The sequence below is a fragment of the Gossypium hirsutum genome, chromosome A05 (assembly GCF_007990345.1).
Source record: "Gossypium hirsutum isolate 1008001.06 chromosome A05, Gossypium_hirsutum_v2.1, whole genome shotgun sequence".
Classification (NCBI taxonomy): Eukaryota; Viridiplantae; Streptophyta; class Magnoliopsida; order Malvales; family Malvaceae; genus Gossypium; species Gossypium hirsutum.
In genome coordinates, this window is record NC_053428.1 from 23,693,656 (window position 1) to 23,710,656 (window position 17,001).

The 17,001-nt window shown below is 28.3% G+C and overlaps 1 protein-coding gene across 2 annotated transcripts; it reads left to right on the plus strand.

Moving 5' to 3' along the window:
• The first annotated feature begins 2,103 nt into the window (after window positions 1–2,103).
• On the plus strand, window positions 2,104–4,500 carry LOC121229497 (uncharacterized). Of its 2 annotated transcripts, none has more exons than XM_041114021.1 (2): window positions 2,104–2,227; window positions 3,243–4,500. In XM_041114021.1, the coding sequence occupies exon 2, from the start codon at window positions 3,269–3,271 to the stop codon at window positions 4,226–4,228; it is 960 nt and encodes a 319-aa protein (XP_040969955.1). In that variant the 5' UTR covers window positions 2,104–2,227; window positions 3,243–3,268; the 3' UTR covers window positions 4,229–4,500. The 2 variants fall into 2 exon arrangements, with proteins under 2 accessions (XP_040969955.1, XP_040969956.1); XM_041114022.1 differs by having other exon boundaries at window positions 2,153–3,017.
• The last annotated feature ends 12,501 nt before the right edge of the window (window positions 4,501–17,001 follow it).

Sequence of the window (17,001 nt, forward strand, 5' to 3'; positions counted from 1 at the left end):
TCCTATTTTTGTAAAATATTTTATATGTATATTTAAAAAATTACAAGAATCAAAAAATAAAATTAAATAAATCTCAAATATAAAATACTCATAAAGAAAAGATTTTTAAAAAGTTAGTAATCTCAGCACATGTAAAATTTATAATATAAAATAGTAATCAAGTACATAATTTATTCTTTAATAAACTTCACAAGGAAAAAACTATTTCATATTATGCATATAACAATCTATGATTGAACAAATCCAAAATAAATAAATAAAAATTAAACTTAAATTTAAAATATATTTTAAAATTAATTTTTTGGTACCAACCAGTACATTATATTCCAATTGATATATGCAAAATCAATTGGTATCCATCAGTACGACTAGAACCAAGTAAAATTTGTATCGAAACAAACTTAAAATTTATTGTTCTAGTTTACTATCAAAACAAAACATTTCAATCGATATGGGTGATATCGAAATGAAATTGACTATTATAGTCTAATCCTATAATGTGGAGTTGCCATAACTAGTTTTTATCTAGTTATATTTTGGCTCTTTGTATTGATTTAATTTAATTTTATTATATTTAATGGAAGTTATTTTTTTTAGTTTCATATGAATAACGAAAAGAAATCAAGTTTAAAATTATAAAAAATGAAAAGAAAAAAATATAAAATAAACTCAAAATTTTATTTCATATGTAAGTTATTACTTAATCTTAAAAAATTGCGCTAAATAATGATTAAAATCCCATCAAATTAGATGAAAATAAGTTTTTTTTTTCTTACATATTTTTAAAAAATAAACTGGAAATAAAAATGAGAGGGAAAAGAAAGCCTTTATTTTTCTTTCCTCCCCTCAAAAGAAAATTTATTTCTCTTCTGCTATTTTCCCAATCTCACTGAATAAAATATAGGGAGTGAAACACATTATAAAGGACACGATATTTGTGCAAATTGACTTGACTTTGTAGTTGATAATATTGGACTAACATGTTTATTATTACCAGAATTTTGTAAGAATCATGACAACTGAAAATTATTATTATTAATTTATTACAGAATTTAGTAACAAGCTCGTAATGTGAGACTGAATAAGATAAGACTGTTTATACTAATTATGTGTCACGTTACGAAATGAGGGAAAAGTAAAAATAAAGATTAAAGTAAGGAGAAGTAATTAAAATCCCTTGATAATACTCATTAAGGTTTTAATCTGTTAATGTAATTCTCCTTTACCTAATTTGTAAACTGACTTTGTATCTAAAGGAAAAAGAACAAGAAGATGAAAGTAGTTGTTTAGATGTGAAAAAGAGTTTTTTAACAATTACTCTAAACAAGTCTTAACATCTTAAACAACTCTTTAATTTCTTTCTCCTAACAAATGACTAAAAATTCCACTCACAAGTAACCCATTTATTAGATGAGAATATAAATGATCAAGCAAGATAGAAAATGATACATAGTTATAGTCTATAAATATCTTTTTATGGTCAAATTTCTTATAACTTATCTTTCAATAGTGTAAGTGTTTCATACGTTTTGAATATAAATATGAATTCATTATCTTTAAAAACAAAGAAAAATATCAATAAATAAGAGGTGAAACGAGTATATATGTCAAAAACAGTTATCAGCAGAGAGTGTCAAAAAAAAAAGGGTGAGATACTGACATAAAAAATGGGCGTGAAAGTCACAAAATCAAACAAAATCAGTTGAGATATCATTTTCCTCGTGATTCCTTCCCCTCAACCTCAACCAACAAATATTTTAACTCCATCAGTTACATTTTACCCGGTGTTATTTTATATATCACGTGTCATATATTATATCAGAAATCATGAAAAGAAACGTAAAATATTTCTATTCTAACATTCACTCCACCTTCCAAACTTATCATTTGAGTTTTCTAAGCAATACTAAATCTAAATTTATGAATTCAAATTCTAATATCTATAATATTTTGAGGACTTATTGCATTCAAATAGAGAGTCAAAGAAAAATGACAAAGTATACATATGTTTCATGTTGTGAAGAGGGCGAGCCGTTTCTGACATAAATAATAGCCGTTTCCCTGAGACATAAATAATGACTATAATGCCCTTCTGAAACGTAAAACATTTCTCCTATATAAAGAGAAGTCGCTAAGTTTTAAAAGACATTGTTAAAGACAGATAGATTTGTGTGAGCTGCGAAGAAAGTGATCCCTTCAACATTTTCTTTCTAGCTACTTTCTACAGGTTTTTTAATTTTTGCTCTTGTTTGTTTTTTTTTTCCCACTATAATCAAAGCCATAAAACATGGGTTTTCAGAAAGAAAGAAATGGGGTATAATAGCTTATACAAATCTATAAATCTATCTATAGATTATGATCTCTTTTTTTCACTCTTATATTACATGTTGGTTTCCATAGCTTTGATTCTTGGCTAGCTCTTTTTACTTGATTTAACCCATCATGGTTTAACAAAGTGCTTTGAATTGTTCACTTTTTTCCAAGATGAATTTTGAAACTCGACCGAGTCTGTATACAAGAAACCAGATTAAGTGCCACATCCACCATACCAAACTCTGTCACACAGCCAATCCCTTTCATAAACAGCTTCAAAATTTCCTAAGGCCTTGAATCAACACCTTCTTAAGAAAACCATACCAGCAGCCCACCACCCAAATCGAACCCTTCTAGATACTTCATTACATCCAGTTCAAAGACCAAACCCACAAAATACTTGAACATCACCTTCGTAGCTCAATTCTGTTTCTATCTGAGACCAATTGAAAATACAAGCTCAACTTTAAATGTCGTTTTCTATATCTAAGAAACAGCTTTACATGCTGAATTATGTAACGTTTTTGTCCCTTTTTCACCCTGCGGCTACTAAATTATTTTAGTAAATTCAAATAAGAATAAACGAAACTTCATCAATTGCTCAATAAACGACGGGATTTTTGTGAAATATAATAAAAATAGTTGAAAAAGCCTGTGTCATCCTCGTGTTAAAATGCACCGCTCTTTGTTTACAGACAATACAAGTAAGCTTGTCCTTTTCCTTTCCTACCTACCTTGTCTTTCTTTTTGGGAATTTCTTTTCTTACCTACTTAACTCAATTAATTAACCTTCCTCCTTAGTTTTATTTATTTTTGTATATCTATAAGATTTGGCTTGGTTTAGAATATATGTTTAAAATAATCTCTGTTTAATTAGTTCCAATCTAACCAAAAGTTTCTTTTTCCTTTCTATTTTCACCCTTTTGCAGGTTAAGCGATTAGTTTACACTAAAGCATGGGATTTTTAGATGAAGATGGGTTGATTTCAAAAACTAGGTCCATTGTTTTATCCCTCTCAAATATCATTTCAAGATCACCTATGTTATCTCCCATGCAAGTCCATGAATGTCAATGTACTGCCCCCATCTATAAACAGTATCTCCACCTACCAGGTCTCAAAACCCTAATATATGAATATAAAACCCTTCAATTACAGACACCAACTCTCATCATCCATTCCTACACCATCCCCCAGTCACCATCGCCTCCATCGTTAGATTTTTTGTCCTTCAGAACTCACTCTGCATCCTACTCTCCTTGGTCCTCTGGGATGGACGATATGCTGGGGACTGAAAGTGGAGTTTACATGATCCATAGTGCGTTGAAAATGATAACGATAGATCATAAAGCCAAAGGTTCTAGTAAACAAGGTAATAAGAGGAAGAAAGGGCGTCCAAGGGTGGGAGAATATCCACCCCCAATTCCATTACTAGCAAGAACGGGGAATTTGCCAAGCCACATGCCTTGGATTTTAGCCAGATATTACAGCAACGGGAGGCTGGTTCTTAAAGAAGAGAAAGTGAAACATCACGAATATTTTGAAGCCTACAGAGAAAATGGTCGCCTTATTCTGGACCTCGTGCCTTTGGATGGCAGTTTTAGATGTTGTCATACGGTTTTCGAGGAAAATAATGCTGTTGAAGACGATGAGGAGAAGGAGATAGAGCTAGAAAACCTGGAGTTTTTTCAAGGATATGGGGAATTTGAGAAAGTTGAAGAACTGGATGAAGAAACTGATCACGACAATGATGATGATGAAGACAATGGCAACGTGAAACATGAAGCGTCTATGACATCAGCATTATCAGTGCCTGAGATGTGTCATTGGAGCGAAACGTATGGAGATCCGCGCAAGTGCTTGACGTATTCGGGTAGGATTATATCAGAAATGAGTTCAGTACTTTCACAATGCTGATAAGTAAAGAGAGAAATGAGTTCAGTACTTTCACAATGCTGATAAGTGAAGAGAGAAATTATAGTATGAAGAAGTCATCAACCGGTTGTAATTCAGTCCATAACAAGACCTTCCTTTTAGTTTGTTCTGTTTATTTACAATAATTAGTAATTTAATGAGTAGTTTGAAACAAGGGTTTAGCTAGAAAATCTAAAAGTTATTGGTTATTTTATATTTATTTGAAACCAATATCAGAATTATTTATGAAAAGTATTTTAAAATTTCAAAAACCATTACATAAATCTCATTTTATATCTAAAAGTTATAAGAAATATGAAAAAAAAAATTAAAAACCAAACTGAATTATCATCAAAGATTCAAAAATCTAAAAACGCAATCAAACCAAACTCATCTCATCTCATCACCCTAATTGAAACAAATTAAATTTCAAATAAAATGAGACCAAACCATGAATACAAGAAGTGCTTTATACCACATAAGAGTTTCTTTCAAAAATAAATTTCTAATAGAATGATTTTTAACTGATTTAAGTGTTTCACATGTTTTGAATATAAATATGAATTCATTATATTTAAAAACAAAAAAAATCAATAAATAAGAGATGAAGCGAGTATACATGTCAAAAACAGTTATCAGCAGAGAGTGGTAAAAAAAGAGAGACAAATACTGACATAAAAAATAGGCATGAAAGACACAAAACTAAACAAAATAGGTTGAGAGATCATTTCCGCTCGTGATTCACTCCCCTCAACCACAACCAACAAATATCTTCAACTCCAATTGTATTTTACCAAATGTTATTTTACAAATCACATGTCATATACTATATTAAAAATCATGAAAAGAAACATATAGTATTTCCATTCTAACCTTCACTCCACCTTCCAAACTTATCATATGAGTCTCCTAAACAAAACTAAATCTAAATTTATGAACTTAAGTTCCAAAATCTATAATACTTTAAGGACTTATGCATTGAAATAGAGAGTCAAAGAAAAATGACATAGCATACATATGCTTCATGTTGTGAAGACGGCAAGTCATTTCTCTAAGACATAAACAATATCTATAATGCCTTTTTAAGACATAAAACATTTCTCCTATACAAATAGAATTCACTAAATTTTAAATTTTGAGAGACATTGTTGAAGACAAATTTGTGTGAGTTGGAAGAAAGTGATGGCCTCAACATTATCTTTTTCGATAGTTTCTAAAGGTTCTTTAATTTTTGCTCTTCATTTGTTTTTCCACTACTTTATATATAATCAAAGACATACAATGTTTATTATAATCTATAGTCTACAAATATCTTTTTATGGTCAAATTTCTTTTAACTGTTGTTTCATTTATTTAAGTGTTCCATGCATTCTAAATGTAATTATGAATTCATTATCTTAAAAACAAATAAAAATATCAATAAATAAGAGGTTAAACAAGTATACATGTCAAAAACAATTATCAACAGACAGTGTAAAAAAAGTAACAGACAGATACTAACATAAAAATTGGGTGTGAAAGACACAAAACCAAACAAAATCAGTTAAGGGGTCGTTTCCCTTCGTGATTCTCTCCCCTCAACCTCAACCAACAAATATCTTCAACCCAATCAATTGTATTTTACCAAATACTATTTTACATATCTTACATATCAAGTGTCAGATACTATATAAGAAATCATGAAAAGAAATGTAAAGCATTTCCATTCTAACCTTCACTCCACCTTCCAAATTAGTCATTTGAGTTTCCTAAGCAATACTAAATCAAAATCTATTAATTTAAAATCTAAAATTTATAATACTTTGAGGAATTATTGCATTGAAATAGAGAGTCAAAGAAAAATGATATAGCATACATATGCTTCATGTTGTGAAGAGGACAAGTTGTTTCTCTAAGGCATAAACAATGGCTATAATGCCCTTTTAAGACAAAAAACCTTTCTCCTATATAAAGAGAAGTCTCTAAGTTTTGAGAGACCCCTTTTAAGACATAAAACCTTTCTCCTATATAAAGAGAAGTCTCTGAGTTTTGAGAGACATTGTTGAAGATAGATTTGTGTGAGCTGCGAATGAAGTGATTCAGTATTCTCTTTCTAGCTAGTTTCAAAAGGTTCTTTAATTTTTGCTCTTCATTTGTTTTTTCTTTTCCACTACTTCATATATAATCAAAGACATACAATGTTTTTTTATAACTGATATGGTATACAAATATATTTTTATGGTCAAATTTCTTATAACTGATGTTTCAATGATTTAACTGGAATAGGACTATAATGAAATAGTTATTTTGTGGGAATGGAAGGACTGTAATAAAATTAAATAGGCATAATAGTGATTTGCTTGAATGAAATGGAATGAGTATTGTAATAATATTCATGCATTTAGTTGAGAGGAATAGATATGTAATAGGAAAAAAAATACTCGAATGAAGAATATACCTTTTAATAAATTAAATTATGTTTTTATTTTTGTAAAAATATTAAAAAACCCAAAAGCATTAAATGCTAAAATGGCAATTTTATCTTTAGATTAAATATTTTATTTTTTAATATAATTAATAAGATATAATATAAAATATTTATATAAAAATTAAAATAGTATTATATAAATTATTTTTTATTTATTTTATCCTTACCCCCTCTCATTTAATCACTTTATAAATAATTTACTATATAAACTAGTGTTCATTCCATTGCATTCCATTGCAAATGACTCGATGAGGAAGCTACTGAGTTGAATAATCGTCTAGACATTGATAATAATAGCTTGAATTTGAGAGAAAATAAATAACACTAATCAACATATAAATAATTGGGAAAAAAATGAATCCAATGAAGTAAAAACTGTATATTTTAGATTTTTAAAAGGTATAAACAATCTTTTCTTTTTGTATTCAAAGACAAAAGAAAATTTTTTTATGGAATAGACCCATAACAGATCGTGAGAAGAGATAGAAAAAAATTTGGGAATTTGAAATTTGATATGGGAACTTACTTCAGTGGAGATGAGACTGTCGGAGAAGGAGTTGGTCAGAGCACTGGTGAAGGTGTGGGTGAGAGGGCCGATGAAGGAGAGAGGAGAGTGGAGGGGAGAGAGTCCTTATCTCTTCTATTTTCTTTTCAAAATAAAAATAAAAAAAATATTAAGGGACCATGATTGTGGCTTAGGGTAGGAGTAGTTAAAATTTATTAAAGGTTATTTTAGATCCAAAAAATTTATTTTGATTCGATGGTAGATTAAGTAGTTATTTATATCCTTCACCATTGAATTCGTATTACGAGACTTTATGAAATAGAAGATGAATGACTATTCTACAGAATCTCTCATTCAGTGAACCAAACTACTGTTTTATTGTAGGGCATTAAATAGTGATAAAATGAAATAGTCATTCCTTCCAACCAAATGTGATGTAAGTTTTTCACGAGTTCTAAATGTAAAATATAAATTCATTATCTTTAAAAACAAAAAAAATATCAATAAATACGAGGTGAAACGAGTATACATGTTAAAAATAGTTATCAGTAGAGAGTGTAAAAAAAAGAAAGAAAGAGACAGATACTGGCATAAAAATTGGGTGTGAAAGACACAAAACCAAACAAAATCGGTTGAGGGATCGTTTCCCCTTGTGATTCATTCCCCTCAACCGCAACCAACAAATATCTTCAAATCCGATTGTATTTTACCAAATGCTATTTCACATATCACGTGTCAGATACTATATCAGGAATCTTGAAAAGAAACATAAAGTATTTTCGTTCTAACCTTCACCTTCCAAACTTATCATTTGAGTTTCCTTTGCAATACTAAATCCAAATTTCTGAATTTAAATTCCAAAATCTATAATACTTTGAGGACTTATTTTATTGAAATAGAGAGTCAAAGAAAAATGACATAGCATACATATGCTTCATGTTGTGAAGAGGACAAATAGTTTCTCTAAGACATAAACAATGATTATAATGCCTTTTTAGGACATAAGTCATTTCTCCTATACAAAGAGAAGTCACTAAGTTTTGGGAGACATTGTAGAAGACAAATTTATGTGAGCTGCGAAGGAAGTGGATGGCTTCAGCATTCTCTTTCTAGCTAATTTTTACAGGTTTTTTAACATTTTCTCTTCATGTGTTTTTTTCCACTACTACATATATAATCAAAGACATACAATGTTTCTTATAACTGATATAATCTACAAATATCTTTTTATGGTCAAATTTCTTATAACTGATGTTTTAGTAATTTAAGTGTTTCACGCATTTTGAATGTAAATATGAATTTGTTATCTTTAAAAACAAATAAAAATATCAATAAATAAGAGATGAAACGAATATACATGTCAAAAACAATTATCAGCAGAGAGTGTAAAAAAAAAAAGAAAAAGACAGATACTGGCATAAAAAATGGGTGTGAAAGACACAAAACCAAACAAAATCGGTTGAGAGATCGTTTCCCCTTGTGATTCATTCCCCTTGTGATTCATTCCCCTCAACCTCAACCAACAAATATCTTCAACTCCATCAATTGTATTTTATCAAATGCTATTTTACATATCACTTGTCAAATATTATATCAGAAATCATGAAAAGAAACGTAAAGTATTTCCATTCCAACCTTTACTCCACCTTCTAAACTTGTCATTTGAGTTTCCTAAACAATACTTAATTCAAATTTATGAATTTAAATTCCAAAATCTGTAATTGTAACGACCCCTAACCCTATACCGTCGCTGGAACAGGGTTATGAGACATTACCAATCAGTACAGTACAATACAGACATTAATTAAATATAAACGTTTAGACTCATCATAATTTTAAGATGACGTCCCTTTAGTGGGCCCTCGCGGTCCAATATGAACAGTAAAATCAATTCGGGACTAAATGTGAATTACTACGAATTTTTCTTTCAAATTTCAAATTCATACTATATATCATTGCCAACCATAATTTACTTGTTTTATTAATACTTTCACAACCTAAATGACTCTCATAAGACATCCTATGTACATGCCATTACCAATAGTCAACATACTTTATCTCGTTGAATTCGGGATCGACCTGGGATGCTGATTCAACAGTCTAGCCTTAACCTGCCCACGGAAACAAACCGTATGCTGAGTATACACTCAGTGGTATTTCTATAATCCGAACACTTAAACAATTATAAAACATATTAATTTATATATATTGAACTTTTCAAACTCAATAAGTATTCAAACATTCACTTTCCAACCAATGTTTTGGTCTACTTTAAATTCAAAATCATTTATTATTTTTCAATAGCAATTAATCAATCAGTAATATTCATTAACGATCAGTCAATCAGAACAATTATTTATTTAGTAATAATCAGTTATTCGGTAACAATCAATTATTTAATAATAATCAGTTATTCGGTATCAATGAATTGATCGGTTATCCAGTAACAATCAATTATTCAGTAAAAATCAAATATACAGTAATAATTAAATTTTCCAGTAACAGTCGATCTTTCCAGATCCTTTATTTACCTCTATTAACATGACTCGGACCTAGACGGATACACGGATCCAACCAACACACCAGTACGGTACATAGTGCCTCATCGGCCGAAGCTGGAACAGTAACAGTACGGTACACGGAGTACCTCATCGGAACAAATTCGAAACAGTAGCAGTAACAGTATGGTACACGGAGTACCTCATCGGAACAAATCTGAAAAACGGTAACAGTAACAACATCCGACACACAAAGTGCCGAATCGGTAACAGTAACGGTAACAGTAACAGTAGTCGGCACATAAGTGCTTGATCAATAAGCCGGCAAAACCCGTACTCTCCCATATCCTATGGCATGCCAACTATATCCGACTAGCTCGACTAGTTAATAGGGTATTTAATTCACTTTCCAATTTTCAATTAATTTATATTTTAATTAATTAACTATATATTTTGAATTCAATATAATTCCATTCACTTTTCACTAATAAATATTCAATTTCACAATAATCACAATTTTCTATCAATTTCATCACACTTCCAACTACATATATTTTCCAATATAACAAATATTTATTATTCAATTTCCACATCAATATTCATTTCAATTAAAACATTCATATATATATTCATAAATCAATTCAATATAAATTTATTACAAACTAAATCAATTCATTTCAATTATAAAGACACAATACGAATAATTCCCATCTTAATTATTTATCATAACATTTATCCAAAATTCAATTATCATAATTGCACAATATCTCATTCACACACATATATATATTTATAGTATATAATTCAATTTAATTCAATCAATATAAATTCATCACATACCAAATTAATCCATTTCCATTATAAACACAATAATTCTCACTTCAACATTTATTAATTGCATTGAATAAAAAATATAACAATTATTAACTAGGTTCGGATTATAGAAATACAAACATATTTTCTCGAGCTAACTCCCATTGTCTTTGCCATTTTTCCTTGCTTAGCCGAAATTTCCCGAGACAACGTTAGCTATGGGAATTAAAACAATTCATATCATGTTGGTTAACCGTATTCTGAAACACGGAAAAAAATCATTGGCTTATCAAATTATCTATCGAGCATTCACTACTAATTTATATCTAATTAATACAATTTCTACTTTAATTTCAATTTAATCTTAACTAAATTCACTTACTTTTTCTATCTCAATTCATACTTCATTTCTATTCAAATTTTGTCCAAATTCATACTTAACTATAAAATTTCCAGCATATTTTCCTAATTTCGAAATTTCATCAATTTAGTCCCTACAACATAAAACTTATGAATTACTTTACAATTCAATCCTAATTTCATTTCTAACTTGAATTTCTATCAATTTAACCCCTAATTCATCTTTTTATTCAACATGAACAATATTTAGAAATCTAATAACTTTCAAAATATTAACTTAATTTCATCAAAACTTTGTTCTAAAGCTTTTAAAATATCAAAACTAAGTAAAAAGGGCTAAATTGACTTACCTATTAAACTTTAAAGCTTCAACTCTTGAATTTTCCCTTTTCTTTCTTTCCTTTCTTTCTTCCTTTCCTTCCTCTACTTCACGTTTGACTATTCTGTTTCTTTTCTTTCTTTTCTTTTTAGTTTTGTTATATATATATATATATATATATATATATAATATAATAACATTATAAATATCTATTAATAAAAATCTATTAATTAACCAATATTTATTTAACATTTGTATCCATTTATATCCTTACATTTGTCACACTTTTATTTATTCATCACATAAAAATCATATCATATAAGATAATTATTTAATTAATAAATATCTTTTACTAAATAATAAATATCTATTTAATATCAAATACATGTATTACAAATGTATGTATTTTTATTAATACATTTGTATCATATCATATCCACACATTTGTCTTTATTTAATTTATTTAATAATATAATATCAATTCAATAATAATAATAACATTAATATTTACTTAAATAATAAGTAAATACACACATGTATTACAAATGTATTTACAATAATTATTACACATGTATTTATTTTTATTTTATTCTTTTTTCATACACTTATATCAAATTATCACTATACACTTGTCTTTCTTTTATTTATTTCATAATATAATAATTTAATATCAATTAAATTAAATAAATAAATTAATCTAAGAAATTCCTAGATTATTCCATCTTTTGCCGCCTAAATTCATACATTAGATATAATTGACAATTTGGTCCTTTTTATTTTCTTTTAATCTACAATTCAACTTTCATTCTTTATTCAATTTAGTCATTTTTCCTAATTACTCTTAATTAAGCTAAATTCACTTAATTAAAGCCTAGTTAATTACTCAATTAACTTCGTAATTATTTTTCATAAATATTTTCTAATCCATTTTTCAGAAACAAAGACCCAAAAATATATTTTTCCTATAACCTTGAAGTTCGGGTCGTTACAGTAATACTTTGAGGAATTATTGCATTGAAATAGAGAGTCAAAGAAAAATGACTTAGCATACATATGTTCCATGTTGTGAAGAGGGCAACTCGTTTCTCTAAGACATAAACAATGACTATAATGCCCTTTTAAGACATAAAACATTTCTCTTATATAAAGAGAAGTCTCTAAGTTTTGAGAGACATCATTGAAGACAGATTTGTGTGAGGTGCGAACAAAGTGATGGCCTCAGCATTCTCTTTCTAGCTAGTTTCTACAAATTCTTTAATTTTTGCTCTTCATTTGTTTTTTTTCCACTATTTTGTATATAATCAAAGACATACAATGTTTCTTATAACTAATATAGTCTACAAATATCTTTTTATGGTCAAATTATGTTTCATTGATTTAACTGGAATGGAATATGATTATAATGGTATAGTTATTATGTGAGAATGGAATAAGACTGTAATAGAATTGAATAAGCATAACAGTAATTTGCTTGAATGAAATGGAATGGGTATTGTAATAATATTCTCAAATGACGAATTTGTCTTTTAATAATTTAAATAATATTTTTATTTTTGTAAAAATATTAAAAAAACCAAAAGCGTTAAATGCTAAAATGACAATTTTATCCTTAAATTTAAAAATATTTTGTTCTTTAATTTAATTAATGAAATATAATATAATATTTATATAAAAATTAAAATATTATTATATAAATTATTATTATTTTATCCTCACCCTTTCTCGTTTAATCACTTTATAATTAATTTACTATATAAACTAGTGTTCATTCCATTGCATTCCATTGCAAATGACTCGATGAGGAAGCTACTGAGTTGAATAATCGTCTAGACATTGATAATAATAGCTTGAATTTGATAGAAAATAAATAACACTAATCAACATATAAATAATTGGGAAAAAATGAATCCAGTGAAGTAAAAATTGTATATTTTAGATTTTTAAAAGGTATAAACAATCTTTTCTTTTTGTTTTCAAAGACCAAGTAATTTTTTTTATGGAATAGACCCATAACAGATCGTGAGAAGAAATAGAAAAAAAATTGGGAATATGAAATTTGATGTGGGAACTTACTTCAATGGAGGAGAGACTGCGCGAGGAGCTGGTGAGAGCGCTGATGAAGGAGAGAGGAGAGTGGAGGGGAGAGAGTCCATATCTATTCTATTTTCATTTCAAAAAAAAAAAATTTAAGGGGCTATTATTGTGACTTTGGTTATGAGTAGTTAAAATTTATTAAAGGACATTTTAGACCCAAAAATTTTGTTTTGATTCGATAGTAGGTTGAATAGCTATTCATATCCTTAACCATTAAATCAATATTACAAGACTTAAAGAAATAGAAGAGGAATGACTGTTCTACAGAATTTCTCATTCAACGAATCAAATTACTGTTTTACTGTAGGGCATTGAATAGTGATGGACTGGAATAGCTATTCCTTCTAACCAAACGTGATGTAAGTATTTCACGCGTTCTAAATGTAAATATAAATTCATTATCTTTAAAAACAAAGAAAAATATCAATAAATAAGAGGTGAAATGAGTGTACATGTCAAAAACAGTTATCAGCAAAGATTGTAAAAAAGAAGAAGAAAGAGACAGATACATCCATAAAAAATGGGTGTGAAAGAAACAAAACCAAACAAAATAGGTTGAGGGATCGTTTCACCTCGTGATTCCTTCCCTTCAACCTCAACCAACAAATATTTCAACTCCATCAATTGCATTTTACCCAGTGTTATTTTACATATCATGTATCAGATAATATATCATAAATCATGAAAAGAAACATAATGTGTTTTCATTAATCTAACATTCATTCCACCTTCCAAACTTGTCATTGGAGTTTCCTAAGCAATACTAAATTCAAATTTATGAATTTAAATTCTAAATCTATAATACTTTGAGGATTTATTGCATTGAAATAGAGAGCCAAAGAAAAATGACATAGCATACATATGCTTCAAGTTGTGAAGAGGGCAATTTGTTTCTCTAAGACACAGGCAACGATTATAATGCCATTTTAAGACATGAAACATTACTTCTAAACAAAGAGAAGTTACTAAGTTTTGGGAGACATTGCTGAAGATAGATTTGTGTAAGTTGTGAAGGAAGTGTGGCCTTAGCATTCTCTTTCTAGCTAGTTTCTACAGGGTCTTTAATCTTTTCTCTTCATTTGTTTTTTTTTCCACTACTACATATATCTTCAACTCCATCAATTGTATTTATCAAATGTTATTTTACATATCACGTGTTAGATGCTATATCAAAAATCATAAAAAGAAATGTAAAGCATTTCCATTCTAACTTTCACTCCACCTTCCAAACTTGTCATTTGAGTTTCCTAAGCAATACTAAATCTAAATTTATGAATTTAAATTCCAAAATCTATAATACTTCAAGGACTTATTGCATTGAAATAGAGAGTTATAGAAAAATTACATAGCATACATATGCTTCATGTTGTGAATAGAGCAATTCATTTCTCTAAGACATAAAAAATTATTATAATGCCGTTTTAACACATAAAACTTTTCTCCTATACAAAGAGAAGTCACTAAGTTTTGAGAGACATTGTTGAAGACAGATTTTGTAAGTTGCGAAGGAAGTAATGGCCTTAGCATTCTCTTTCTAGCTAGTTTCTATAGGTTCTTTAATTTTTGCTCTTCATTTGTTTTTTTTTTCCACAACTTCATATATAATCAAATACATACAACGTTTCTTATCACTGATATAGCCTGCAAATATGTTTTTATGGTCAAATTTTTTATAACTAATGTTTTAGTGATTTAAGTGTTTCACACGCATTGAATGTAAATATGAATTCAACATCTTTAAAAATAAAGAAAAATATCAATAAATAAGATGTGAAACAAGTATATATGTTAAAAAAATTATCAACAGAGAATGTAAAAAAAAAAGAGATAGATTCTCACATAAAAAATGGGCGTGAAAGACACAAAACCAATTGAGGGATTGTTTCCCCTTGTGATTCTCTCCCCTCAACCTCAACCAATAATTATCTTCAACTCCATCAATTGTATTTTACCAAATACTATTCTACATATCAGAAATTATATCAAAAATCATGAAAAGAAACGTAAATATTTTCATTCTAACTTTCACTCCACCTTTCAAACTCATCATTTGAGTTTCCTAAGAACTATTAAACCCAAATTTATGAATTCAAAATTCAAAATTCAAAATCTATAATACTTTGTGGACTTGTTGCATTGAAATAAAAAGTCAAAGAAAAATGACATAGCATACATATGCTTCATGTTGTGAAGTGGGCAAACTGTGTCTCTTAGACATAATGGCCATAATACGCTTTTAAGACATAAAATATTTCTCTCATATTAAGAGAAGTGAGAGATATTGTTGAAGACAAATAGATTGTGTGAACTGCAGGGCTAGTGATGAACTCAGCATTGTTGAAGTCACTGATTTAATGAGTAATATCTTCTAAAACTTGAATAATTAAGTTTAGTAAGGAAAAAAAAAAGGCTATTTAAAGAAGTGCCAAACTTGCTACAGAATTGAAGACGAGACCATTTCTCTTCTAAAACTAAAAATGGCTCTGTTCCAATAAATTGATTCAAAGTGTTCACAAAAAATATAAAAATATGGAATTTTGTTTTTAATTTAAACAAAAATTCAGCAGCCATTAAAAACTTTTCTTTTAAATATAAATCCAACTTATATTCAAATCCACCCAACTCATCTCTTAATAAATCTAGCATAATAATTTCGATAAATACATAGGTAATTGAATAAAACTATTTCTTTACCAATTACATTGAAATTTACTATCGTTTAAAAAGTATTAAAATATTATCTCAAAGTTTTCTGTACAATGCGTACCTTGTTTCAATAATTTTTTTTTTGAAATTTTAAATTTTAGGCTTAATTCAAATGATAACTGTTAAATTTTATTAAATTAAATTTTTCTGTCTTCGAAAATTTTATATCGTAAATATATTATTATATTTGTAATATCATGTTAGATTGTTATTATCACATAATATATTTAAAATATCATGCCATTTTAATTAATAAATTTAATAGTTATTATTTAAGTAAAAACTAAAATTTTATAATTTAAAAAGTAGGACTGAAAATGATTAAATTGAACAACATGAAGTAAATCGGCATGCAGATTTGAATTGAAATTTTAAAATATAAAAAATAAAAATTTAGCTGAAACTATGATCTTAGAGGGAGTTTAAGCATTTGATCAATTAGTAATGGGGTGGTGGCCGGTGGGGGTTAAATTTTGGGCCTCAAATAGTGACCCGTTTCAGTTTCTATTTCCGCCTCCTAATCAACCCAGCAACAACAGTAAACATAATATATCTTCCTTCATAAATATGTTTTAAAACTTGAAATGTATCATAATAGATCTTCCGACGTTGGATTGGGGTACAATAGTTTTACCTGCTAATTGTTGGTCTAAAAGTTAAATATATATATATATGTCGGTGCCTTGAACCAAGTTTGATGTCTCAATAAAAAGGGAATTAGTGGGCGGTACATACATGCTACTTCACACTTTTTTGCACTTATCCCTTATCTTATACAAAGTGATGCATGCTTTATAATTAAAAAGAAAAGCAATTAAAGAAATGGGTTTAGAAAGTAGAAACTTGGAATGCTTGTAATGTCATGGAACCTAATTCCAAAAAAGCAAAGAAAAGCATATTGTTTACTAACACTTATCAAAAAAGCATATTGTTTGCTAATGGAAAAAGCAAACAAAAGTTATCAGATTACACTAATTAATCTTCTTAATGCTGGTTTTGCAATGTTTTTCTCAA